We start from the raw sequence: 27,903 nt of genomic DNA, 5'->3' as shown, positions 1-27,903 counted from the left end.
ATAAATAACACATTGCATACAAACATGAAACTAAACTAATGAAAAATATTTCAGTATAATTTATTTACAAAAAATACCATAATGACATATTTAATGTACCGCAGAATAAACATACTGTCCATGCACTGGCATATAAATATATATACAGTGTACAGTGTGTATCTGTGTAGTTCTCATATGAAGGACACACTCAGCTGACTCACAGTCAGGATTATACTTTCAACTTATAGGTACATGCACAACAGCTTTCGCATCTCAAGGGACAATTATCAACACAATTGAAGCAGGGTGATTTTGACAGACAAAAATAATGGCTATGAAATTTATCTATTACACAATAACTGACCATCAAATATTTTTTCTCAAATTCTGTTGTGATGTCATGATCAATCATTGTTAAAATAAAACCTGTGTGTGAACGAATGTATCTTTCAGTAACAAATACACTTTGCGGTAAACATGTATTTGCCCAACTTCTACCATTAATCTAATGAAAATGTTTCAAATCAATGATCATAACATTAACAAAGTACTTACAGTATATATATTCATATTCTAAGTTGTTCACTGGTCACAAGGGTACCTCAACCCATGGTCCCCGAGGGACCAGTGAACAACGTATTTATCTTAATGAACACCTCAATGTTAATTTTGAACTGTTTGAAGCATGGGCATCAGATTGTAGACTTAAGCCATCCTGTGTGAATCTTGCATCTTGCTGTTTTTACCTCCATAGGTATTGCCTTAGTAAAGTTGCTGCGAAGTTATTCCCCTTCTTAATATTCACACGGACTACATTTGACTACTAAATTTATTAAGTGGAAAGAGAGTCATACGTTTTCGCAGCAACATTAGATTTTGCAGACACAAGAAAAACAGATTTAGTTATTTCCCTTCCACTGATTTCCATTCACAAAACTTCGGTAATTTCCATGCATCATGCGTCATCTAATGTTATTCGAAATAAAAAAGCAACAACCATGATTAACATTGAGGTGTTTGGTAAGATAAATCCAGTGTTCACTGGTCCCTCAGGGCCCATAGCTCGAAGTAGCCTCGATGTCTGTTTACATGTGTATGGCAGGCGTACACATGAACACATTACCAAAAAATCACTATATGTGTGTGTGTGTAAGACAGACTGACATCATTCAATAACAGATTTTGTCTGGTCAATCATTTCATTATAATAGAAATATGACATATGCATGGCTTCTTACTTCAGGCTTAGCTAAAGCTGTTTTGGTAAGAAGGGATAAGCTGGACAAATCTTAGTATGTCACACAGATGCTCATTTGGGGAAAACATTTTTAGGATGCTTTTTGAATGTTTACCAGTATACATGACATTATTACATCCTGATATCTTGAAATTTGATTTTCAACATCATATTTCTTATATATTATCATTTTACCGGTGTTCTACATTCTTTATAGAGATCACAGCAAATATTTTCAAAACACGGCCTTTTTCCATGATGTTAGCTTTAACATGCAAATCAGTTACAATCAAACCATATTTGTCTTGAAATTAAACTGTCAATACAGACATGACACATAACAACAGTACCATCATGTGTGTGTCACCAACAAGCTCCATCTGTGGCCAGGCATCCCCATGACTAGCATGCTGTTTATACCTACATCCTGACAGATTGCATATTATTTACAAGTTATGGCCATCAGTCCAGGAAGAATATACTGTTGAGGTGCATTGAGCATAGTTTCTTCACTTCCTCTGTAACAGAGAAAAACAAGAAATAACAGTGTCCAGTGATGGCTACACACATAAGGGGAGATCACTCTTGATGCATGTTAGGTTGTTTCAATGACAAGGGGTTGAAAGGTTTTGCTTTTATTTCATCTTAATAACAAAATAAACTGGTATATATATTTAACATGAGTGATGATGGAACAATATTCCAACAAGAGAGAGGGGTTCATGTCTCAGAAATACTCCGCTTCCCTTATTTGAATCAAAGAGTGGTAAAAGTCAAGAGGTTAATAAGCAAGAAAATCATGAATAAAACGGATTGTTAAATACATTGAAAACATTTTGTTTTACAACTCATACCCTCTATGGATTCTAAAATACTTACACAGGAATATTTAAGTTCAGAGAACAATCTTCTCTTAACATAAAAATAAGGATTATTTCTCAACAAATAACTGATGTCATTATCAGACAGTATATCTTTAATCAACACTGAATCTAATATTTATTCTTTAGTTTTCAAATACAGATGCATAACAAATAACAGCAGTACCACCACACTTTCACAGATGACATACTTACCATTGATTTCTATGAGATTGGCATTCTTCTGATTGATGACGACATAGAACTCCCGCTGGTCAGATTTTTTTCCCACCACCCAATAGTCTGACAATGTCTTCACAATCGTTTCACCATCCTCATTACCCCTGTCAACAACAATCACTCATAATGTATGACTACAATAAAACCATTTTGTTGTTAGCAAACAAACCTGAAGAAAGTCCTCCTTGGGGTACATATAAACATTTTTATGTCCATAAAAAATCCCATGACAGCTTAACTATATTTTGCAATAAAATATTTGCAAAACCAAAACTTCATTTTGTCTCGTAACAAGACCACCCTTACAGGACCCCACCAGGACAACCTACAGCCAAGTGCAGGTAACGCTAGCAGTCAACCTCATACTTCACTTTTCATGCTGAACAAATCAGACAGAATGAGAAGAGGCGGGTGGCCATACCATGAATTCATACCCTGTTACGGAAATAGAAAATGACACTTACTGAGTTACCTGACCGCTGATGTCAATCAAGGCGGGGATCCATACTGTCAAACCTATATGTTGATAGACTGATCACTAACATACCCACTTAATAAGTCCCAGCCCCCAACCCAATGTTTGGGAGAGTGGAAACATAAGGGACTCACCAAACCAGAAACTGTCCAAAACACAAAGCAAGGGAAAATGGAAAGTTAAAGATACGCAAAGATCACCATTGCAGGACTAAAAACTACCACCAGATGCCACCACCGATAAAAGGGGGAAGGATAGAACCATTTGCAAAACAGTTAGTTGTCTACAAAGCTCATGCGGTTTGAGAGGCACTTATCTGTCAACTGCAGAGAAATGACTGGCCAAACCAAGCTTGCTCAGGCGAGTTTTTGTGCAGCTGATAATGACGGATGAACGTGCTCAGCAGGCTCCAAATAGCCACGGAGCAGATCTCTTCAATGAGCAGAGTAGCAGAATACACCTTCAATGTGGCAACTGCTCGAAGTGAGTGACCCTTTAATCCCTCTGGGCGAATTAATCCCGAATTAATGTAGACCATACAAATGGCCGACACTATCCATCGTGAGATGGCTTGTGTATTGGCAGGATGACCAGCCTTGCCCCTACCATAACAGTGAAAAAGCTGTTTATCTATACAGATGCCCAGAGTTCTCTTAATATATGCTTTAAGACATGTGCACTATGGCAAGTGGCAGTAGCTTTTCCTTACCCTTACCCTTGCTTTTGCATGACTGAAGTGGAGCATAAGAATGAAGATTTTTATGGATATCAACTTCTTTATGAGAGAACACAACGTTTCGGAGTTAATGCTTACTCCGTCATCACCTGATGAAGGAGTAAGCATTAACTCCGAAACGTTGTGTTCTCTCATAAAGAAGTTGATATCCATAACACAACGTTTCGGAGTTAATGCTTACTCCTTCATCACCTGATGAAGGAGTAAGCATTAACTCCGAAACGTTGTGTTCTCTCATAAAGAAGTTGATATCCATAAAAATCTTCATTCTTATGTATTTTCACTTCTAAATGACATTCAAAGACTTGAAGTGGAGCAGTCGGATATGCAGCTGCAAGGAAGGCAGGTTGGCAGAGGTGGAGGGCTGTTCAAGCAAGGGCTTTGAGTCCTTGACTTGACTAACTGCCTCTCGAACTACCGTCAAATCCCCCGGGAAAAGGGTAGAACCCATCTGGAAGGGCAGAGACAATGGTGCCTGCTGTGTAGATGGGGAGTACTTGGCCACTGGCCAAAGACGACAGATGCCCATGACCACACTCATCATCTGGCTTGTGCACGACTTGATGGTGTCACCGGCCAAATGAGAGCGCACCTCTGTCAACTAGCTGGACAGTGTGGACAATGACATTACATCGTCCTCATCCCCTGGTCCACCAGCTGCCTCTGCAGGATGGAGAGGTATGCTGAAAGGACTGTGTGTCAACACACAGCTGTTGAATGTGATACACCATCTCAACACCTGGTTACCTGAGGTGAATGGCGGCGGGTCGGAACCCGTACAAGCCAGTGTCTAGTTATTGGCAATATAACTAACAAGCAAAGGCAATATGCACAGTTGGACCTCTTACATGGAGCAAATGCTTCACCTGGGAGGTGAAACACCGTGGGGCCAGGTCCACCTGCGGCAGCATTGTGGCTTGACGAAAAAGTTTTGACAATTTTTCGCAAGTCAGACCGTCATGGTGCTCCTCCACCAAGCAATGCAGACATACTGCCTCAGTATCCTGAGGTGGCAGATTAGCCCTGCAGGCAATGCAAGGATGAAACTGTTACAAACAGGACCCTATAATGGCGACTGTTGTACAGCTACAATATGCATACATAAACACACATATAGCAAAAGAGAAAACGCATGAGTGAAAACTCATTGCCCAAAAAGGCTAAAGCAAATTAAACCTGCTTGACATGGAACATGAGAATGCATATAAAATGCCACCTGCATGTGTTTACATAATGCACCAAACATATAGCAGATACGAGAGTACATGCTAAATGACAACCCCACATACCAATTTTTCACTCAGAGCAAAAAGGGGTAAGTTAAGCCTAGCCTAGCTTGTGCAAAAAATACAAACGTATGCACAGTGAGCACACTGAAGACGCAAACAGGAAGCTATCTTGCATGCCATATGGCAGGGGAAGAAGTCTGCGTCCAAGTTGAATGAAAAAATCAACATATAAATTCCATGAAGCGCCTGTGCAGAAGAAGAGGAACCATACATACATATTGTGACTCTCTCTCACGCATAATGTATGGAAGGGCGAAGTAAATGTACATCAATAGAACAAAAGCATGAAAAGTGAGGTATGAGGTTGATGGCAAGAGTTACCTGCTCTTGGCTGTAGGCAGGGCCCTGTAAGGGTGGTCTCACAAGACAAAATGAAGTAAATATTTTATTGCAAAATACAGTTACAACTGTCGTGGGATTTTTAATGGACATAAATATGCTTATATGTACCCTAAGGAGGACATCCTCTGAAAAAGAATTCAAGGTACTTACTTGTTAGCCAAAATATATGTTATGTTTTCATAAGACAGGATACTGGGGAGCAAAATTTCTGAGAACAATTTTCTTCTGAGTCCTAAAATGTTGACATATTTTATTAAGTATACGATAAAATGTACTAAATCAGCACATTTAGTAAGAACAAAAAGCCAAACAATGAAAAATGCCATCCATATTCAACCAATTCTTAAAAAATTAGATCATTATATCACAAAAGAGAATATTACAAGGATCATCAATGGTTAAGCCTGAAGTACAGCCCGGGAGTCTAAATGACAATACACCTGATGACCACGCACAATGAATCCCTCCAATCTAGATGTCTTCTATACCCTCAAAAGATGTCAAGTAATAATGGTGCATTTCACCTTTCAATACGGTATTACATTTTAAAACTATTAAATCAAATTCACACAAAGATTAAACATTTGTACACCTGAGGTATGAGGGTGTTTGCATGCTTTTAGGACACTGCATTATCTTATTTTCCTTGAAAATATACACAGAAATTATTAACACTTTCATAGTGTTGCAAATCAGGCAGAGTGTCAATTATGCTGGTGGGACCAACCTTGTGAGGTCAGCATTGATGTCTGCCAGTAGCCGCAGGGTCTCCTGGGGAATGTTGACCCCTGTCAGTTTCCGGATCTCGATGTGGACGGTGGTCTTCTGAGCCAGGTTCATATGGTTGAAGTAGATATACTTAAACTGGGGATCTGTGGTGCTATAAAACAGTCAACGAGAACAAACAGTCATACTTCTCACCACAGTTAACTGTCTGGAAATATCTCTACCTTCAAATCACACTATATTACCATGTTAGGGACATGGTCAATCAGTTTTATAACCGCTTTGAAAACAGTCCGTGAGTCATTGGGTCATCTGTCAGTGGTTGTGTGATTTGTACCTCACCCTATGAAAGTGACAGCTATCTGTACCCCTACTTCTTTGGCGGAGCTGTTCTATGCTACAATCAGTAATGTTGTGTGTATATCACAGCAGCCTCTACATACTAAAGGCTGGCTGAACACAGCAGGATGTAAGATCTACGTGAATGGGGCACAGTGTAACACAACCAGGCAATTCACACATTAGGACCACCAGATGACATTGTGGCAGTGAGATCCACCATGTACCTGAGAGCTGCTGGTCTCTTGGAGTACTGCTCACTGATGTCAGACGATAACTTGCTCATCTGGGGACCAAGGAAACCATCCAGTTTCCGACACAGGTCAAATGATACTGTATTCTTCACTGAAACAAATGGTCCATTAATTTAAAGTCAGCGTTGACACAATATTAAATGCATAAGCTGTTTACAATCCTTTGAAGGACTTCAGTTCACATCAATATCATCATGTCAGACCAAATAATACTCACTGATGACCAGCATACAGATACTGGAGCTCATGGCTGTACTCACTGTTGAGCAGCATACAGATACTGGAGCTCATGGCTGTACTCACTGTTGAGCAGCATACAGATACTGGAGCTCATGGCTGTACTCACTGATGACCAGCATACAGATACTGGAGCTCATGGCTGTACTCACTGTTGAGCAGCATACAGATACTGGAGCTCATGGCTATACTCACTGTTGAGCAGCATACAGATACTGGAGCTCATGTCTGTACTCACTGATGACCAGCATACAGATACTGGAGCTCATGACTGTACTCACTGTTGACCAGCATAAAGATACTGGAGCTCATGGCTGTACTCACTGTTGGCCAGCATACAGATACTGGAGCTCATGGCTATACTCACTGTTGGCCAGCATACAGATACTGGAGCTCATGGCTGTACTCACTGTTGGTCAGCATACAGATACTGGAGCTCATGGCTGTGCTCACTCTTGAGCAGCATACAGATACTGGAGCTCATGGCTGTACTCACTGTTGACCAGCATACAGATACTGGAGCTCATGGCTGTACTCACTGTTGACCAGCATAAAGATACTGGAGCTCATGGCTGTACTCACTGTTGACCAGCATACAGACACTGGAGCTCATGGCTGTACTCACTGATGACCAGCATGAAGATAATGGAGCTTATGACTGTACTCACTGTTGACCAGCATACAGATACTGGAGCTCATGGCTTTGTAAACAAGCAGCTGACATTCCTCATTCTCTTCCTCTGTGTTGATGAAGACTCGGGGGATCTTTCCCAAGTTACTGTCATCTTTCAAGTTTGGTGGGCCTGCTATAAATCTGAAACAGAAATCAACACCTTTGTTATGTCAAACAGTTTACATCCTGTGTTTGGAATTCCATCTATACGGCTTTGCTCAACAATAGGGAACCTCATCACTGTGTTGCTAATCTGACAGTTCTAAAACTTGGATCTAACATGCTCACATCTAAATATGATAAATGTAATTTAACAGATATCAATCATTTTCAAAAGGAAGAGTGCAAAACCGTGTGGAATTGTATACAGAGAAATACTTCTGCGAGCTCATTTGCATTTACCTATCACCAGATTGTCCATATTTGACCAGATTTGGGGCATTTAGAAAGAATCTGACTTTAACCCTTTCCACACATACTTTCAAAATCACCAGTACTCACTGTAACTGTGACGAATTAGGAGTAGGATGAACATTAAACTTCAGCAGTACTCACTGAGCAAAGTGCGGTGTCTGCCCAGCAGATGGGGACCGTGACTGTCCAACACCATGTAACTCCTGCTCCATGTGAGAGGGGAAGAGGCTGGTGGTCAGGTACTTATACATGATCCGCATGTCATCCTGGTTCAGACCACTCCTGCAACATCAGCCAAAATACACATGGAGAAAGGATACTGCACCATGTACTGCACCATCCATTACCATAAGCATGGTGCTCACCAAGGCTTATAATATAATTTGCTAGGATTTGAATGACATGGTCATTAGATCCTGGCATAACTAAAGGATGTAACTCTGTATAGTGAACTGTGGCTCATTATGAGACCGGTGCAACTACTGTAACCCCATATACCAATGTTAACCTTGTTGATATACAGGTACAACCATTAGAAACTAACACAAGACCCTAATCCACAACCAGTACTACCAGTCCAAGTGGAGTACAGCAAGCTTTGAGCACTGCAGGAGTCAGTATGTCTACTCTCACAAAATTATAGAGGCTAAACAATTGCCTTCTTGCCACTTAGGTTGCATTGTTTGAGGAGCTGGTTGTTCCTTGAGTGAGGCCTCACCAGACGAGCTGGTCGTTGTAGAGGAAGGCGGTGTACTTGACAGAGGGGAAGGTGGCTTCCAGATGGTTGATGAAACACTGGATGCGGAGGTATGTGTTCTTGTCCAGCGGGAGGAAGTGGATGCCATTGAACACATCAAGGATGTCACTTTGGTGGAGACGGAGTGTTAACAAATACTGCAACAAATGCATCGACATTAGTGATACTTTCCATCAGACAAATGGAACAAGCAACACCATTAAGAGACGGTAGATGAGTCCTACCTCTATCACTGATGTATATAAAGAAGGGGATCTGAAAGACAGGCAGGGCATCAACCAGATAGTGTTAGGGTGAAGTTCAGCACTATAGCATATATGAGTGTTTCTTAGCAACAGTGACTGATTCCTTATTGTATATCTGGTGACCATTGGTACAGACTGAAGTCAGCCAGCATTGAATCGGAAGTTCTGGGGGCTGATGCACCATGGCTACCATCAATACCATGAATACATTACTTACATGAACAGTGCTGCATCATGGTAGGAGAAAACAATACTTCAGAGGTTTATTGATGTAAGGGCAGGTAATTCCATGCCTTAATTTCATAATGACCTTGTCTGTGTCTGCAAATAATGTAGCAGGATTGTCTTTAAATTTTCTGTTAACCCAAATGTTCTCTTGTTGTATGGGTATTCAGGATCTATTTGCCAGGGATCAAGTTGCAAGATAAACTTATACAAACCTGTAGAGGTTATGAATTCTTTGAAGAATGTCCTCCTTGGGGTACATATATAGCATTAAAATGTCCATTTAAAATGCCTATGACAGTTGTAACAATATTGAATAAATATTTTACAAAACAAAAAAACTCGTTTTTGTCTTGTGAGACCACCCCTACAGGGCCCCTACCCGGGCCCCTTAACAGCCAAGGGCAGGTAACTCTTGCCGTGTATCTCATACCTCACTTTTCATGCTCAGATTGTCAGACAGAATGTGGGGAGACGGGTGGCCGTACCCCAAGGAGGACATTCTTCAAAGAATTCATAACCTCTACAGGTTTGTATAATTCTTTTTCAGAAGAAGTCCTCCTTGGGGTACATATATAGCATAAGACAGACTCCCAACAAACGTGCGTCGGGAGAGGCATTCTGTCTGCTAATGTGTACCCTGCACACACTCTCATACACTGCCGAAGCTGCAAGAGACAGAGAAATACACTTATCCAATCACCAAACTGTTGATGTCAATCAGGCGGGGGGTAAATATAAGGTCGAAAGAGCCAATCGACAACGAACCCCACAGGTGATGGACATAAGACAACACCTCATGCCATACACTGTCAATATTCCCCCAAACCAGCGAAGTAGTGCAGGGAATAACAGTGCAAAGCTGAATAAGAGCGAATGTCGACGCTAAAGTGAAAAACTGTCTATAGGTAGTTCTCTTTTTTTTTTTTTCTAAAATACCACCACCAGAGGGTACCCATCACCAATGAAAAAGAATAGTTTCGTTTTCGTTTTGTTTCCATCACCAGGAACATTTCATGTTAAACAAAGTCGAGATCTCATAAGCTCATTCACCTAGGGGAATCACAACTCTGGAGAGAACCGTATGGCCAAACCGAGCACGTTCACGTGAATGTTTGTCCAGCTGGTAGTGACGGATAAACGTGGTCGGTCAGCTCCAAATAGCCGCTGAGCAGATCTCCTCAATGGGCAGAGCCGCGGCATAAGCCTGTGACATAGCCACTGCCCTAACAGAATGAGCCTTTAACCCATTAGGGATTGTTAACCCTTTATGATTATAAGCCATACAAAGGGCAGAGACAAGCCACCTAGATACGGTTTGCTTGTTCGCCGGCAGACCAGCTCTCCCTCCGCCATAACAACAAAACAACTGGTTATCTTTTCGGATATCAGCAGTTTGTTTGATATAAGCCCTGAGGGTCTTACGGACATCTAAGACGTGAGCACGTCGAGGGAGGGAGGCTGCGTGAGCTTAGGGAGCTCGATAGGCGCTGTAACATGAAAAGCGCCTGCGATCTTAGGACAGTAAGAATACTAATACTGAAATTGTGAAAGACGGTCAGGGCAGGATCCGCTGACATTGCATGAATGTCACCCACCCGCCTGTCGGACAAGAAAGGCAGCCTTCCACGTTAACAGCTGGAAAGAGATGATAGCTCGCGAAAAAGAGGACCGGACAAGTCAAGAACGACTGACAAGTCCCACGCGGGACAGTCGGACAGATCCTATCCACACCCGCTAAAAAGCGCTGTACAAGAGGGCGCTGCCCCAAGAGAGCACCGTCGACAAGAATATGAAACGCCGAAATGGCAGTGGAATAGCCCTGGATAGTAGACACGGCTAGACCTGACTCTAACCGGGATTGTAAAAATTCCAGTAGTTCAACTTAACTTGAAGAAAAGGGATCGAGAATCCCTCTGTCGACACACCAGCGCGCATAACAGGCCCATCTATCCTCATATTGAACGTTTGTCGAATCCCTCCGTGAAGCCAGAATTGTGTCTGCAACTGCTGCAGGAATGGAGGTGATTCCGGACAGTGGCCAGGCCACCCACTGAATCCTGGGATTCGGGTGCGGCGCTCCATTCTGGGATAGTAAGTCCGGTCGAAAGGGTAAAAGGACAGGAGGCAGTGCCAGAAACCTTATTTATCATCACCAGAAACCAGCTCTGAGACGACCAAAGAGGAGCAAGAAGCACTAACAGTCGAGCTGGTTGGGTGGCAAGCTGCAAGAGGACCCTGGGAATCTGTGGCAGAGGTGGGAACACCCACAATACCCTGTCCGTCCAATCGAGCTGGAAAGCATCCTGGGCGATGGCTCTCGGATCCGGTATCCGAGAGTAAAACACCGGAATCTGGTTCGTCCCCCCGGAGGCAAACAGATCCACCTGTAACAACCCGAACAATCGGTAGATAATCCAGAATATCTCCCGATGCAACATCCACTAGGACACTGGGGCTAGGACACGTCGAGAGAGAGCGCCTGCTCGAACGTTGTCCACCCCGGGGAGATACACGGGACACACCCGAACATTGAACCGGTGGCACCACTGTAGAAAGTGCCATGCCTCCTCTAGGAGGGATGGAGAAACCGTACTGCCCTGTTTCAGGATATAGGTCATTGCCGTCTGGTTGTCCATTTCTAGACGTAGCACACAGTCGCGAACGGTCTTCCGAAAGTGTTGGAACACTAGCCGGACAGCTCTCAATTCTAGCACACTGATGTGCAGGCGCGTTTCATGCTGTAACCAGAGACCCGAAACTGACTGAGCGCCCAGTACGCAGCCCCACCCTGTGAGGGAGGCGTCCGTCTGAATCAAGAAAGTTGGTGAGGGAGTGTCCAGGGGTAACCCCCTGGATAGATTCCCTATCACTGTCCACCACCGTAAATGAGGAAGTGGCCACTCCGGAGTGTGGAGAATCATCTCGTAACTCTGGCCATGGGACCACATCCGCGCCAAAGCATACTGAAATGGGTCGCATCCTCAAACAATGTCCACTGTCGCTGCCATGTTGCCTAGCAACTGGAGCCAAACCTGAGCCGAAGCTGAGGGGACTCGAGGAATTGCAGAACAACTCTCTGAACTTTGGACATCTGATCCGGTGACAGGGAGACAAAGCCTCTTGCTGTGTCGAACCGTGCGTCTAAGAAGATCAGATCCTGTGTAGGAACTAGGTCCGACTTCTTGAGATTGATAATCCAGCCCAACCTGGTGAGAATACACATTACCGCGAATGTTGCGTCAAGTGAGCGACAAGTGCTCGTAGAAGCCAATCGTCCAGGTACGGGTGGCAACGCCTGCCCTGTGACCTGGCCACTTGCGCTGGGATTAACATAAGCTTGGTGAATACCCTCGGAGCCGCAGCGATGCTGAAGGCAAGCATCCGAAACTGATAGCATACCCCGTTGAAGGAAAACCGCAGGTACTTCCTGAACTCGGGATGCATCAGGACATGCAGGTACGCGTCCTTGAGGTCGATGGCCGTAAGCCAGTCGCCTCTTTCTACAGATGAGATCACCGACCGTAGTGTCTCTATCTTGAATGACTGTACCTGCAGCATACTGTTCAGACCTTTTAGATTGAGAAAAGGACTGGACCTTGCACGGAGAACCTCAGCTTTCTCTGGAACTACCGGCACAGGAGTGCAACGGATCCTGGAAAAGGAAGGCGGGTCTCTCTTCCACTGCGGTAAGTGGCCGTCCCTGAGTGTGGATAGGACCCAGGGGTTGGAGGTTACCTTTTCCTATTCCGACAGGAAGTGAGAAAGGCGGCCACCCAGAGGGAGGTTTGGCAGGAGACAATGAATACCCGATGTCGGCAGTACTCAGACTGCTTGATTCGGGTTCACTTGCAAGGGCTCTGCAGGATGACTTACTGGGAAGCCGGGGCCGACTTCCCCTTCCTCGGAAAAGGCTGCTGGCACGGAGGGATTGGCCTTGCCCCTACCCTTACCCTTACCCTTCCTTGGCCGGAGCTGAAGGGTAAGTGGAGGTAAGCGCCGAGGGAAGTGCACGCGAAGTGTGAGGCTGTTCTAACAAGGGCTTGGATTCCTTGGATGTAGACACAGCCTCCGTGGCCTCCTGGACAACCGATGCCGCTCCAAGAAAGAGGGTAGACCCCATCCGGAAGGGCAGTGACAGGAGCGCTTGTTGAGTGGCCGGCGAATAGCATGCCACAGACAGCCACAACCTCCGGAGGCCCATAACTGCCGACATCATCTGGCACGCCGAGGACCTGATCGAATCCTGTGCCAAATGAGACTGCACCTCCTGAAGTTGCTGTGCGAGAGTAGGAGAAGCACACTCCTCCTCAACACCGCCACCGTCCACAAGCTGACGCTGCAACACCGAGGTGTATGCAGCGTGTATTGTGACTTTAAGGCATTGAGTCGCATTACGGTACTGCCGAAGCCAAAGATGCACTCTTCTTTTGATCTGTTTTTGCTGTTTTTTATGGCGACTCTTGAGCCCAAATACCAGCCCCCCCACCGCCTGGATCAAGGATCTATGAAAGATCAAGTCCGCATGTCTAGATTTTTTAGCTCTAGGGGAAAACTCTTGACAGATTGAACATCCTTGCTCGTCGTTAGCCTCTTCCACCAGACAACGAAGGCACACAAGAGGTCTATCCTGTGGGGGAAGTTTTGCGCTACAAGTAGCGCACCCCTTGAACTGGAAAAAAAGGAACGGCGCTATGACTAATAGCAAGGCCTGTCAATCCAACAAACACATGAGTATTTAACAGAAACAATACTACACACGGGCGATATTTAACTGTTAAATAATGAAGCTATTTACCAAAACAGACAATAGCCACCATGGAAAAGAGGGGTAAAAACATACAAATATCCTGTTTGTATTTACAACCACACCTAAAGAGTTACCTGCCCTTGGCTGTTAAGGGGCCCGGGTAGGGGCCCTGTAGGGGTGGTCTCACAAGACAAAAATGAGTTTTTTGTTTTGTAAAATATTTATTCAATATTGTTACAACTGTCGTAGGCATTTTAAATGGACACTTTAATGCTATATATGTACCCCAAGGAGGGCTTCTTCTGAAAAAGAATATGATTATATATATCACTTTCCTACAGACTCCAGACTGAAAACAGAATGACGAACAAAAGATGATGGGATAGGAATATGTTTAGTCAAACACAGCATTATTTCCAATTTTCATAGTTACTGTTCATCCCTGACAGGTACAATTTAGGTCTTGGGGCCACAGAATCCATGGTCTGCCAACATGACCTTAGTGCACAGACACACTCACCCTTGAAAAGAAATGATCCAAGCGTTGTATGAGAGACTGGACATTGCGTTCTGCTCTGTCAAGAATGTTTTCAAAGGTCCCATTAAAGAACTGTAACATATATTGTCATAAATACACTATATACATGCAAGCATGTGATGAACCAAAAATAACACTGTCCCAGCTGTTGTTGTTCTGACCAAGTGTGCTGGTATAATGTACTACCCATACTCCCTACACAGATAGCTTGACCACCCTCTGCTTCACAAAGCTGAATACCTCTTACATAAGTATTGTCTGAAAACTGAAGAGGAGACAGGCCCAGAACATCAAAACTATAAATGGCATTTCGAAGTGATTCACATAACATAAAAATCAACATCAACAATGACAGAAGTAGTGATTACCAATTAACATTTACTCCTGTAAGACATCTGTCAGTGTGAAGATCTGACAGAACCTGCTCAAGCCATTGCCCAACCAGAATGAAGGATGTATCAGCTTATTCCCTTCCTTAGCCCTACCACCTCCATTTTACAATTTCAACACAAACAAAAGAAAATCCACTTTTGGGTAGAGATACCATGGGACTTAAAAATAACAGTGTAGTGAATATCAACAGCATGTACACAGCTGCCTTCATTTTTCGTTTGACTGTTTAAGTTCATTTTATGGTTGATATTGTGCACAAGCAGCCTGGGCCTCGTTTCACAAAACTCGTAAGCCTAAGATCTTGTAACTTTCCACTTAGCATTTGCACCTCCTATGTTACAGTATGCCAGGTACAAGACCTACGAGAAAAGTTACGAGATCTTAGGCTTACGAGAGTTTTGTGAAACAGGCCCCCTGATCAAAAAGTTGAAGAACCTGAAGCAACTTCCTGTATGTGATGGAAGTAAATGTTTCACTGCGCTGACCTGAAACATCCGATAGGACTGCCTCACAACTGCCTCAAACACAGAGTCTTGGATGTCATCTTCACGGTATTCTATGTAAGATTTGCCGTCTTTGGTTTTCTCAGAATATGGAATGGAGACAGTCTGCAAACAGTAACCTCAGCATTACAAAAACAGGAACATGGATGGGATGGTTGTCTGCAATGATCAGGCTGAACAGAATTAGTTCCATCCACAACAAATCTTTTTACAGCATCAGCCCCAGTGAAATCAAGCACAGATACTCATAATCATAGAAATGAATCTAGGAACAAATACTAGAACATATAAAGACATCACTTGACTAAATACATGCAATAGTGTTATGGGTATAAGTTATCTATAGAAATAAGTAACACTTCTGAAGTCTAACACACTTAAAAAGAATGCAGAAGCTGTTTCAAGCATAATTACCAACACCATCCAAAAGTTGGGCTCTGGTTCCAGAAAGAGTTGCCTGGTTTTCATGGTATGTACACTTTCACATGGCATATCAGAAAAAGTCCTGCAGACACACAAACGTTCAATGGTTGTAAAACACACAGAAAATAATACACAAAGTACAATGGTAAGTCATGGAAGAGTATCTAGTCAAGATGGAGTAGGGAGATTTTGAAAAGAGATGAAAAGTATGCAATTTTATGAATAAACTTGACATTTTATTCTTATCCTGACTCATGCTTATTATGCTTATCTCCTCTGACCTGAACCACCTGAAATCCCTTGAAATGTGAATGTGATGATATATATATACATATGTAAATACTTCATACAGCGTCTTGGCCTCAACAAGTCACGTGATGAAATGGTGAGTGAAACTCAGTGCCTCTGTGGAACCATTAGTTGTTGTGCAACAAGAAGTGGCCCAGACTGGTGAATGCTAGCGATGTCCTCCATGATGATGTGCCCTAGTGATTGGCAAACACTGTATTTGATTTCCAAGAGCAGCCCTCCATTATAGTTGATAACGAGCAGTTATCAAGTAGAGCCAGTGTTGATGCCAATGCTCTCACTTCAAGTGGATTGGAGGCTTGCAGAGGCTCGAGTCCTGGTGCTTTGTAGGCCCTCAGTATAACAGCTCTCATCCATACTGAAATAGTGTTGCTGGATGCTTCTGTAGGTGTCTCAGTAGATATTGGGATAAACAGCAACATTGTCTCCTTGTCTTAGTACATTGGATATATATTTTCAATGCTCTGACTGGGCATAATGATAAATCCTGTGTATCATGTAGCCAAAGGACTGTAGATAATGCTGTGATGTGGAATTGTCTGTCCGGTTGTCCAGGCACTTGAAACAATGTCTCCTTGTCTTAATACATTGGAGATGTACTTTCAACGCTCTGGTGGGGCATAATGATGAATCCTGTGTATCATGTAGCCAAAGGACTGTAGATAATGCTGGGATGTGGAATTGTCTGTCCGGTTGTCCAGGCACTTGAAACATTGTCTCCTTGTCTTAATACATTGGAGATGTACTTTCAACGCTCTGGTGGGGCATAATGATAAATCCTGTGTATCATGTAGCCAAAGGACTGTAGATAATGCTGGGATGTGGAATTGTCTGTCCGGTTGTCCAGGCACTTGAGTCCTAGATGTACAATCTCACGATGACTGGAGTTGAATCTTGAGTGATTGAAGTCCAGAGCATGTATTTGTTACATCCATGCCACTGTAGCTAGGGCGAGTAGTAAAAGCATTTTCTGTGTCAATAATTCAAGCGATGTCTGGTCTAGTGGCTTGTAGACATCACTTGTAAGGTGTTGTAGTACGACATTAAAAGTCACAAGCTGAAGCCTTGTTGTTGCTCTTCCAGCTTAACGAGTGTCGTTAGGCAAGTAGGTCAGGTAATTTAGTCAGCTTGATCCCAATTTTCACAGTGATAACAGAGCTTAAAGTCGTGTAGAACCTTTCAGTCGCCTGATATGTCGTAGATGACATAAGTAGTCTGCTATTTGAGGATGTGTGGCCTTCACTGTAGTAAAGCCTTTCTTTATGGCGTATGTTTCAAACCGCATACATTATTGTAGTATAACTATACTTTAGTAGAATATCCTCAAGCAGACTTTGATGCGATCCATGCGTGAAATTGGAATGACATATATACTGCTGTGTGCTTGTTTGGTGTGCGGATGGATGAGTAGGTTCTTCCACTCTAGTAGTCGCTGTGTTGGATTGTCTTAGTTCCTCAAGCATCATCTGTTTTATCTTCCTGATGATTTTCTGTTATAGTACTGGAAAGGGAAATGCATAATAGTAGTATAATTTTAAAAATTAAGCCTTTGGTGAGTCCCTATAACTGTACTGCTATCGTATATACAACTACAGAGGTGCATGCAAACTTTTAGCAAAATCAGTCAAATAGTTTCTGAAATAATGACTTTTAAGTGGTTGGTCTGGAAAAGTTCAACCTTTTGTCGTAATTAAATCTTAATTTCCTTATAGTGTAGTCATCTCCTGAGACGCACACAAAATTTCACAAAAATCGGTCAAATAGTTTCAGAAATACTAGTAATCACTGGCTAACAATCCAACGTATTGTTGTGCTTGTTATATATGAGCGAGGCAATAGGTGTTTTAAACTGAATGAAATTCAGTTCTCGGCAGTTCCCCAAGGTGTTTTGCTACCACCTCATTAGGATGTAGTTGTAGTGGGGTGCAAGCTGCTTGAAAGTGAATGAAAACACAGGTCTTGGCAGTCGTCACGTCACTACTGTCTCGTTTTGCTCTAAGCAAGTGACGAGTATCAGTACATGTGTGTGTATTGGCTCAGCTGTTATGATACACTGTCGTTTGACAAACAAGGTGACAGCTACCCGAAGGTGAATGAAACGCAGGTCTTGACAGTTTTCTCGAGTCGCCTTGCTACCATCTTGTATTTTGTCGTGATGTGAGAGCTGTCTGAATGTTAATAAAATGCAGCCTTGCTACTGTCTCAGCGGTTTCTCCAACGAGTGAGCGTTGTGTATGAGTATTAGTGTGTATGTGCCTCGGCTATATATAATGATGATACAAAGCTGGATGACTAGCAAGGGACAGCTGTCTGAAAGTGAATCAAATGTAGTCCCCACAGGGGTTGCCGCGCTATGGTATAGTATAGGAGTGGCGAGCGCTGTTGATGGAAGAGTCGCAGTGAGATTTGGATGACCGGCGTGGAATCCCAGCCTGCCAGGATGACGTCCATGTCACCAAATTCAGACACCACCGGCAACTCTGCGTTTTGTGTCCCAGGTTCGTTTTGGAAGTCCTGTCACTATATGAGCTGCTCCTAACTGTAACTGTTCTGGAGAGTTAGTTTGTTCAGTTGTGCAACCATCCCACAACTCACAGACATACTCAAAATGAGGACAAATGAAAACAGTGGAGACTTATCAGAATGTATACCCTGTAGATATCAAGGATGGATCTTATTAAGCATTGTTCTATTTAACAAAAACTTTAACTTTCTCATGGAATGTATCATGCATTTGAAGATAATGTTACACCAAGATGTTTATGAAAAGGTACAGTTTTAATGTTACAGTCATCAAGATGTAAATAGTCTAGCTTGTCACTTGCTATTGTCGAAAACAATACAGCTTCAGTTTTATCAGGGTTACATTTGAGTAACCAGTTCTTAGCCCAATCACTTAACGCACTTAAGTTTTCGTTGATAGTTATTTGTAATGATTGCATGTAACTGGAAGATACACTGAGAGTTGTATCATCAGCAAACATTCCTGTTGAATAATTTAATAAATCGGCTATTTCGTTCAAATACACAAGGAAAAGAAAGGGACCGAAGACTGAACCCTGTGGGACTCCGTCTTGTAGTGTTCTCGAATGACTTAATGTGCCATTCACAAAAACTTATTGGGTACGTTTGCTTATGTAACTAGCAAGCCAAGTTAGTAAGTCACCTTTAACACCATACATATCCAATGGCAATAATAGCCCTCTACGCCAGACACGATTCATAGCTTTAGAAAGATCACAAAATACCATACAGTAGTTTTCCTTGTTATCATGCGATGCACATACGTTGTGGTAATTTGGTGCTGAAAACCAGACTGATATTTGTACAATAATTTGTAATCAAGAGAGAAGTTATTTAGATCTTTAAAAACATCCCTTTCAAATATTTTACAATGGATGAGTGATATTTGCCTATAATTAGATACAACTGAATTGTCACCTTTCTTAAATAGCGAACCTTTTTCCAAATGTTTGGAAAGTACTCGATTGAGGAAAAAGATTGAATAATAAACAGAGAACTCTGCTTATGGAGTTGACAGTCTTCTTCAACGATTGATTTTATCTGGCCTGGTTGCATTCTTGGAAGGAACTGTATTACTGATATCAGAGATTTCTCTCACTGTTACACGTATCATATCAATTGATGCATCAGTTCTTTGACAAAATTTAGGAGGTTCTATGCATTCATCATTAAGGTTTGAAATTAATGGTTTCTTGGGATGAAATACCTCCATCCAGATTAGTTGAATTATCCTTATATCCAAACAATTAATAAGGACACATATTATATTTCAAGTCACAACATATTTTAGTGACCAGATGTCCAGATGCGACTCGGCATGGATTACTCTGATTCTCCCTTCACATTGTTCACATATGTAGACACGTCCATCACGAGTCCATGCCGAGTAGATTCGTCCCTGACATCTCAGATCTCACTCCATCTTGAATAATCGAGTTAGATCCTCGTTAATGAAAACTGATGTCCTAATGTGTTTAACTTTTTCCTGTTTTTAATCACTTTGTTACAACCCCAGTAACTGACAAACCTTAACAATAATCACCCTATTTTGATCTGGAGATGGTTGACCCACACGATGACACATCCTTAAGAACATTAATGACAATATCTTCAACATTCTCTTTCTCTTCTCCCTGTCGTTCCTTGATTCCTGTGATCCTGACTGAGTTACAACGGCTATAGTGTTCCAGTTCATCAGTATTGAGCTGCAGCTGATTCTCTCTGGCTGATCTCATTTTCAGTGGTGTCACAATTTCTTAAATAACGTCGCTTACCGCTTCCTTGGCAACAGTAATGAACAACTCCTTGAATTTTCTCTGTAGATCTGGTAACATTACGACAGCACTCAACTTTGCAGTTATCAGATCCATTGAAACTTCATTGATGAAATCAAACAGCGTTGATGGGAAAGACTTGTTAGAGGTGATGGCCTTGTTGTCTGGTTGGTCGGCTGCCATCTTGTCATTTGTCTTTTCCTGTGCAAAAGACGAGATTCGAGTACAAATGTGAAGACATCAGGTAACTCCATAGTCAAGGTGGACTGTACCAAGGGTTTTGATGTTTTTGGAGGTACTGAATCAAGTGGCGAACTGGAGGGCTTTCGCTTTTCACTGCTGCCTATGGGTGTATGTACATGTCTTATTGAACTCTTCTTTCTTCTTCTCTCACGGGATGGCATTTTGGCGATAAACTCACAATTTTTGGATCACGAAAATGCTTACACACTTTTTTGCTGTATAGTATGTATGTAGTTGTCCCATTTCAGCTTTGCATTAAGATAAGTTGCTACACAACATGGGAGCTATGTCACTCACGTCTTACCTGTCACCATCTTGTTTCCAATGGTGGCGTTACTCCTCCTCTCGTTAGGGACATAACCATGGGTCGATACGATGAACCCTAGAGCCGTCAGAACGCTGGCAATGATAGTGCCTTGCTCCCTGAACAAAACGTGGGTCCCTTCGGCCGACATGGTGTCCTCGTGCACCATGAGACCGATCGGCTTATTGGTTCATGGAAGTGGCTTCCAAACAGGTCCTTCTCTCATCTTCAAGATCGTGCAATCTTTTCTAGATGATGATTTTTAAGGGCCCGTCTTGCAGCTGACCAAGTTTTGTTTTCTTGCAAGTGAGGTACTCGTCGATTTTGTTCAGTTTCCCCACATTGTTCTCCGAGTTCTCAGCACACTTGTTCCAAGGCTTCATCTAGACCGTAAAGTTCCCAGAGAGTGAATTCCATATTGGACAAGGCTTTGTCCCAGTGCACCTGCAATATTTTTTCGAAGCTGTCCGACGTTTCTTTGATGTGTTGGGGCAAGTCATTTCTAGCAGTGATTTTGTCGAGTCTGGTCCTGACCTTTTCCAGATCTCAGATGGCCTCAGATGGAAGTTTGGGTCTTGCGCCACTGTAATCTCATGTATTACTTGAAAGAAAGCCCATCAAGAGCATTTGTCAGAGAGGAGTTGATGACTGTACCTCGTGGCACGGTCCCTTATGCTCCACCCACTTGCATTCAAGCTAACACTTGTGTGCGACTCGCCCTGGCGCCGATTCTTTCTCTTTTTTTCAAAGTCCATCTGAAAAACATTGCATTCAATTCTAACAGCCAAAAAAAACCTGACGATCTGTACCTTGGCAAGTAGTAGTGGAGGTTCGTCGTAGATGTGATGTTTGACGAGAGGGCAATCTCATCACTGAAAGACTTCTAAGTTGCCGTGGAGTGATGTTTCAGCGGAGGTCTAGCAGTTGAAGACTTAGTCTTTGATGAAGGTGACTTTCACTTCTTGAGAAGATCTCGATTCTGATGACGTTCTCTTCTGAGATTTAGACATTGATTCACTGGTATCTCGACCATGCCCCTGGGGCACATCTGCCTGATCACTAAAATGATGAATGTCAGCTGTTAACAACATGCGTTTACGAGACACAGAATCAACCGATTTAGACATGACTAGTGACAGCCTACGTTGTTTGCCCCTCGCATGCATTTGAACAGAATATAAATATAATGCAAATTCTGAATCAGATAATTTCTTGCAAAGTTCACAGAAAACAGCAAACAGTGTAAGAACAAACAGGTTTGCATGAAGCACATACTACATGCTGATGAACCACTGACAGCCATAATTTACACTGAGTGCATGATTTCATCAACTTCCACTAAGTCCAAGTTGACTAAAATTGTAAAAAAACATGTCCAAAACACTACAATCCAAAAACCGAATATGACATAATTTAGATTACAAGACCAAAACTGAAGCACGAAATATTGGGACCCAAGTGTGCCTCCAACAATCATCGTTGGGCGATGAAGGAGAGAGTGACAAGCATGGATACTCAAGTAACCGCAATGGTAGAAAAGGGAGGCTCCCAATGGGTGAGTGTATTGTACATCCACTTCAGTTAGAAGGGAACTTCAAGGGATTTCAAGTGTTCTACTATCTTTACATAGAAGCAGGAGGTAAGCATAATAAGCATGAGTCAGGATAAGGAAAAATTATTTACACTTGTTTACTTATCCATCAGAATTATTCGAAGAATTCCTTATTAAATGATAAAGCAAACACAGACAACAACATAAATCATACACAAAGAGAGAATTTTGCTTACTCTGTAAATTTTACTATGGCCTCACTCAGCCCAATATTCTTGATCTTTGTATCAATGTCTGTTGTATTTGGATGATAGAACATAATTTTCTTTTCTTCCTGCAAGAGGTAAACAACCAACTTCAGTCATTATAGTTTCAACAAATGTACAGTTATGTCCGGTAACGATATAGGGAAATCACTCACCAGATCTGCATTATCACAAATAAACCTCTAAATAACAACACATGACCAGTGACGTCATAATACAGGGATGAAAAAGCATGACATAGCTATTAGTAACTAGGTAACAACTAGGTTGAAGCATAGTCAAACTGCAGCGCTGCACAACAGAGAGAAGAATGACCATTTTTTCAAATATGTGTGCGAAATTAGCAAAGGCTGGCAACATGCTTCCCTTGCCTTGGTCCGAAAACCATTTTTTATATCAAAATACAATACTGCTGGCATCAAAGGTAGACACACATTTCCAAACAGGCTTGTGCCCTCCGATGTCCTACCTCATATTCAGTAACTGTTCACGTACAATATATTAAAATAAATAGTAGTGCTATTGGTGTATTTTTGGACCAATTGCGCAATAATGTTGTTGCCAACATCACAAAAAGTATGCATTATCTATTTCAAGTAAGTGGCACTAAGTCAAAGATATAAATATTTCAGCATGCCGTGACTGGTGACCTATTTCTGCAATATTGATTATTCATTAGGGCTTTCATTGCAATATGTGCAGCATGTATTGATTTCATATATAGTTACATTACATACAATGTATGTATCCCACTGTCTAGTTACACCGAGGCAAGGTGCATGTCTAGTTTGCACATAAAATGATCATAAGTCATGGTTAAAATTTATATCATAACATTCTAGAGTCAATCTCACCCAATTAATGAAATCTCAGGTTATCAGTAGTCTTTAGAAGGGTTTTGCGACAGGTCTTCAACAGTAACTGGTTGCCTATCAAGTCACCACAAACCTCTAGAAACAAAACGTTAATCTGTTGTAAGCAGGACTTTGGAACAGTGCTGAGTGAGGGGCTGGAATTGGGGCTGGGAAAGATTTCTGCCCATAAGCACTGTTTTATTGTATCATTCTACAATAAAGAACAAATGTTTATTTTTTATCAAAAATCCTTAACACTAACCATCACCCAAACCCTAAGCCACATTCTAACCCTAACCCTGAAACCTCTAAATAATCCTAATAAACATGATAAACAGGATATATTTCAAGCGAGGATTACAGGCAGACCTCTGAATGGGGTTTGTATTCCACTCTGGGGAGAACTTCTCTTAAAGTCAGTAACATGTTGTTGTGTTTTATGCTGCATTGAACATGTTTTCACTCATACTACTGCATACCAGACCGATGTAATCAGTGAGACTAAGGGACACAAACCCATGTTCACAGGCCCAGGGGACACAACTCTACACTGTGAAGATAGTGCCACCCTCACCATGCAACGTAGACGGTCACATCCAATGCTACTGAGATATTTGTTTCAGCATAAAAAATGTCAAGACTGCGCTGCTCAACGTGGATTTAAATCCGAAATGTCATTTTACAAGTATACAAATACGCAAGCATTTCTGCAAGTCATGGCGGATGTTTATCATTTATATCATGATATATGTATTAGGACATATTGCATACAAGTTATTCTGCTCTGCTACACACATTTAACACAGACAAGTTGCTTGTTATGGGAGATCTATCACCATAAATGTCACTAAAATTATCTCACCTCCCCTTCGCGGGGCCCATATTCAGAGTTGAAAATGAAGAAATTGAGTAGTGTAGTTGATCCGCGAGAAGTCATGTTGCAATTATTCGAACATTTGGTGTCACTTGTAAAGCATATATCATAAAGTTCATTACTTCAAAAAGTACACGACAGAGAAAACTAGATAATATTCAGAGGCATCATCCAAATCCACCACGCCTCCACTCCATTCTGAAAACATTGGAACCGAAGCGCTACAAGCGGCAGGTAAAGGGAGGCTACTCTAAATAAGCGACATAGTTCGATATGATAGTTAGATATGAAAACCGTACGTGTGTTCGCATCTTCAAAGCTAAATATTTGGATCTTTGTAACATTTTTATTGGTTATGTTACTATTCATAGACACACTTACACGACGATGTCAAGTTTTAGCGCGCGCGCGCGCGCGTGCGTGTGTGTGTGTGTGTGTGTGTGTGAGAGAGAGAGAGAGAGAGAGAGAGAGAGAGAGAGAGAGATCTACAAAGTTGGTGATCCCAGCCCCCTGCATGTCATGTACAAAATCAATAAGTCCCCTCCCCGCTATTTTTAATATCTTCATGTACAGAACTGCTGTCCACTTTCCCCAAATACATGTGTTCCTGTATTCAATTTGATAATCCGTCCTACCTCCCCAGAACAAAATGCATGGGTGATGCACCCAACCCCCTTTAAAATCACCATTATTATTTAGTCAAAAGTTATGAACGGTCCCTAGGTCGACTGCGTCTTCAAGCATTTGTTGCCATTTTGGTAAAATATATTTGGATAGAAAATACGTAATAATAATAATAATAATACGTGGGACTGCAAGCGGACGCTTGCTGATTACCATACATCGAGAATAAGGATTTTTTCCCGAAGAATTTAAGTTCAAAAGATACCAATAAGGCGAGATAATTACATCACACACTGAACGTGGACGCACCATAGTGGAGATAACCGCGATTGCACTGATATCTCTCACGAACGGTGAATCATTTTTTTTTCTCTGTCAGCATTATATATGTATCATCAGGGATAATTTACAACAGGGATAGATCACTCGCTTGCTTTCTTTACCATTTGTACTAACAGGGATAATCTACAACATGGATAGGTCACTCGCTTGCTTTTTTCTTTTTCTTTTTTGCTTTTTGTACCAATTATGTACCCCGTCGTGCTCAAAGGCACACTGAGACTTGGCTCGTTCCCAGCGCAACTTCATCTGTGTTTAACCAGGGAGACTACATATGTGACAGTGTCAGTTAACATTTTGTTAATGTCCATTCCATTACCCATATAGAATAAGATATCTGAAGTAATTATTAATCTAAACAAAAATGTCTCAAAGTAGATTTTTAAAAAAGGACAGTTGGAGTTAATACACATGTTCTCGCGATAGTTTGCGTTCTTTAGCATGTTTTGGGAGGGAAGGCCGCTGTGTATCATTTATTCAATCATTCATTCACCTACTTCTTTCTTTTATTGTTTCTTCCTTTCATTCATTCACATAATTCTTGCTCTTAATTCTTACTAAAATTCATTCATTCATTCGTTCGTTCGTTCGTTCGTTCGTTCGTTCGTTCGTTCGTTCGTTCGTTCGTTCGTTCGTTCGTTCGTTCATTCATTCATTCATTCATTCATTCATTGTAAAATTCCGACTGATACAATAAACCGGCTGAAGTTCTGTTAAACGCAACTGAAGTAGCGCTGGGAACGAGCGAAGTCAATGTGTGCGTTGGAGCATGATAAGGCACGCGTTAATTAGTACAAATGGTAAAGAAAGCAAGTGACAGAGGTTCAGCCAGTTTATTGTATCAGTCGGAATTTCACAATGAATGAATTATAGTAAGAATTATATGTGAATGAATGAAAGAATAAGAATAAAAGAAATTAGTCCATACGTGAATGAAAGAATAAATGATATTCCGCTCTATAAAGTCTTCCTGGTATCATTATATAAAACAATAGTCTAACTGATCAGAGTTCCGGGGCGCCACAACAATAGATACTGTATCTACAGAGATAGGCTTATACTGGACGGTCCATACCCAAGGAGATTCGTATCGGGTGCTCAAACTCGTTCCATAACTCGGTTGACACATGTCATCGCATACCAACTGAGCAGATCAATGCTCATGATGTTGACCACTGGGTTGTCTGATCCAGGCTCATTTAGCCACCATATAGCTGGAATATTGCCGAGTGTGGCTTTAAACAACAGCCAAACCAAACCGACCGTCCGAACTAAATATTTTGTCGAGGTCTGCAAGGTTTATTAATGGTCGTAATTTACACAACAAATAAAATCCTCGATCATGCTGCGCTCTGCTTACTTCCAGCTTTCCCCCAAAGTGAAGAGCGTTTCAGTGTGATATTTTTCATCGGTTTCAAAATTAAACTACCCACAAACATAACAAGGCTCATCCTGAACTCTGGTGTTTAACATAATATCAGTTGTCAAGCATTTTTATTCAGAGCTTAACAGATATTTTGTCATGTTCTGAGGAAAAGGGGAAGCAGAAGAGATTATAAATTGCCCAGAGCCTTGACAATAGTGAAATACTGAAGGCAATACAGACAATAAGCCCTCTTCCTCTCACGGGCAACCACTCAGTGCCGAAAAAGTCTGCGGCACACCTGGTGCAAGTCATTCTGGATGTGCAGCCTGTCTCCTTCCTATTATTGCTGTAATAGAGGAACTTATATGTATATTAAAAATCACGGAAATGGAAAAATCACGTACAGTACATTCCAAAAGGTAATAAATGGGCATAACAACGTTGTATGAAAAGATGCTCTTGTTTAACTTCTAAATTTACATAAACACGTTCGTAAAAGGCTGTTATAGGATACATTTCAATGTTTTTCAACCAGTTACCTAAATACTGTCATGTACGTTTTAGTAATCATGTGGACCTTTACACAACTGTATATAAGCATCTCATAGCACACTTTGAGATGCGTGTTGCTGTGTCAACGAGTTCAGTCAGCCATGACATGTCGCAACAGACTGCCTATAATCGAATTAGGCCATGTGGGTGAGTTTAATTATACGCCCTACTCAGCACTATCCCAGTTATGTCGAGTCTGGACTAGATAATCCAGTGACCTATAGTTTGAGCATCGATCAGCGCAACTGGGACACGGTGACGACGGCCTGTTAACTTAAATTTTGTTGAGGGTAAATTCTTACAATACCCTTTCAAGTGGACATAGCAAAATGTCATTGAATGTTTAGGTTTACCTGCACATTTAACTCTCCCGTTGACACTATAAAATGTTTTATCGAACTAATGCCCAAGTCAGAAATAAAGTTGTTTAGATTTCAGAACAATGTATTTAGGAAAAATTTGTTTATCACAGATTCGCAGAACAGCAGTTTGTTTATCACAGATTCGCAGAACAGTAGTCAACACATATCGAGGGACCATTCCGGAAGCTTTACACTGTATGTGGTTAATTTAAGTAATTTTAACATATATTGCATTATTACGTTTTTCATGTTGTTCAACTGGTATGGTGTTAACATATAGCTAATTTAAAGATATGGACATTTCCGGTAACTTATGACATGG

At 41.7% G+C, this 27,903-nt stretch overlaps 1 protein-coding gene across 1 annotated transcript; it reads right to left on the bottom strand.

Annotated features, from left to right (window-relative positions):
- Positions 1-44: 44 nt before the first annotated feature.
- LOC137284189 (vacuolar fusion protein CCZ1 homolog) lies at positions 45-24,567 on the bottom strand. The gene is made up of 12 exons (XM_067815912.1): positions 24,327-24,567; positions 22,581-22,678; positions 15,630-15,720; positions 15,198-15,320; positions 14,302-14,391; positions 8,523-8,698; positions 7,946-8,086; positions 7,386-7,531; positions 6,454-6,571; positions 5,889-6,041; positions 2,296-2,423; positions 45-1,737 (listed from the first exon to the last, which is right to left on the bottom strand). Exons 1-12 carry the CDS (start codon positions 24,399-24,401, stop codon positions 1,682-1,684), a joined length of 1,395 nt encoding a protein of 464 aa, XP_067672013.1. The 5' UTR covers positions 24,402-24,567; the 3' UTR covers positions 45-1,681.
- Between the last annotated feature and the right edge of the window lie 3,336 nt (positions 24,568-27,903).

The sequence above is a fragment of the Haliotis asinina genome, chromosome 5 (assembly GCF_037392515.1).
Source record: "Haliotis asinina isolate JCU_RB_2024 chromosome 5, JCU_Hal_asi_v2, whole genome shotgun sequence".
Lineage (NCBI taxonomy): Eukaryota > Metazoa > Mollusca > Gastropoda > Lepetellida > Haliotidae > Haliotis > Haliotis asinina.
This window is presented reverse-complemented; position numbering and strand designations above follow the sequence as displayed.

Bases quoted from the DNA above. Each gene is read 5' to 3' on its own strand.
- LOC137284189 (XM_067815912.1), bottom strand. From the start codon at position 24,401: ATGACTTCTCGCGGATCAACTACACTACTCAATTTCTTCATTTTCAAC. The intron at 14,392-15,197 runs GTCAGCGCAGTG...TATATGTTACAG, and splicing joins AGTCCTATCGGATGTTTCAG to TTCTTTAATGGGACCTTTGA. The intron at 8,087-8,522 runs GTGAGGCCTCAC...CTGATGTTGCAG, and splicing joins TACAACGACCAGCTCGTCTG to GAGTGGTCTGAACCAGGATG.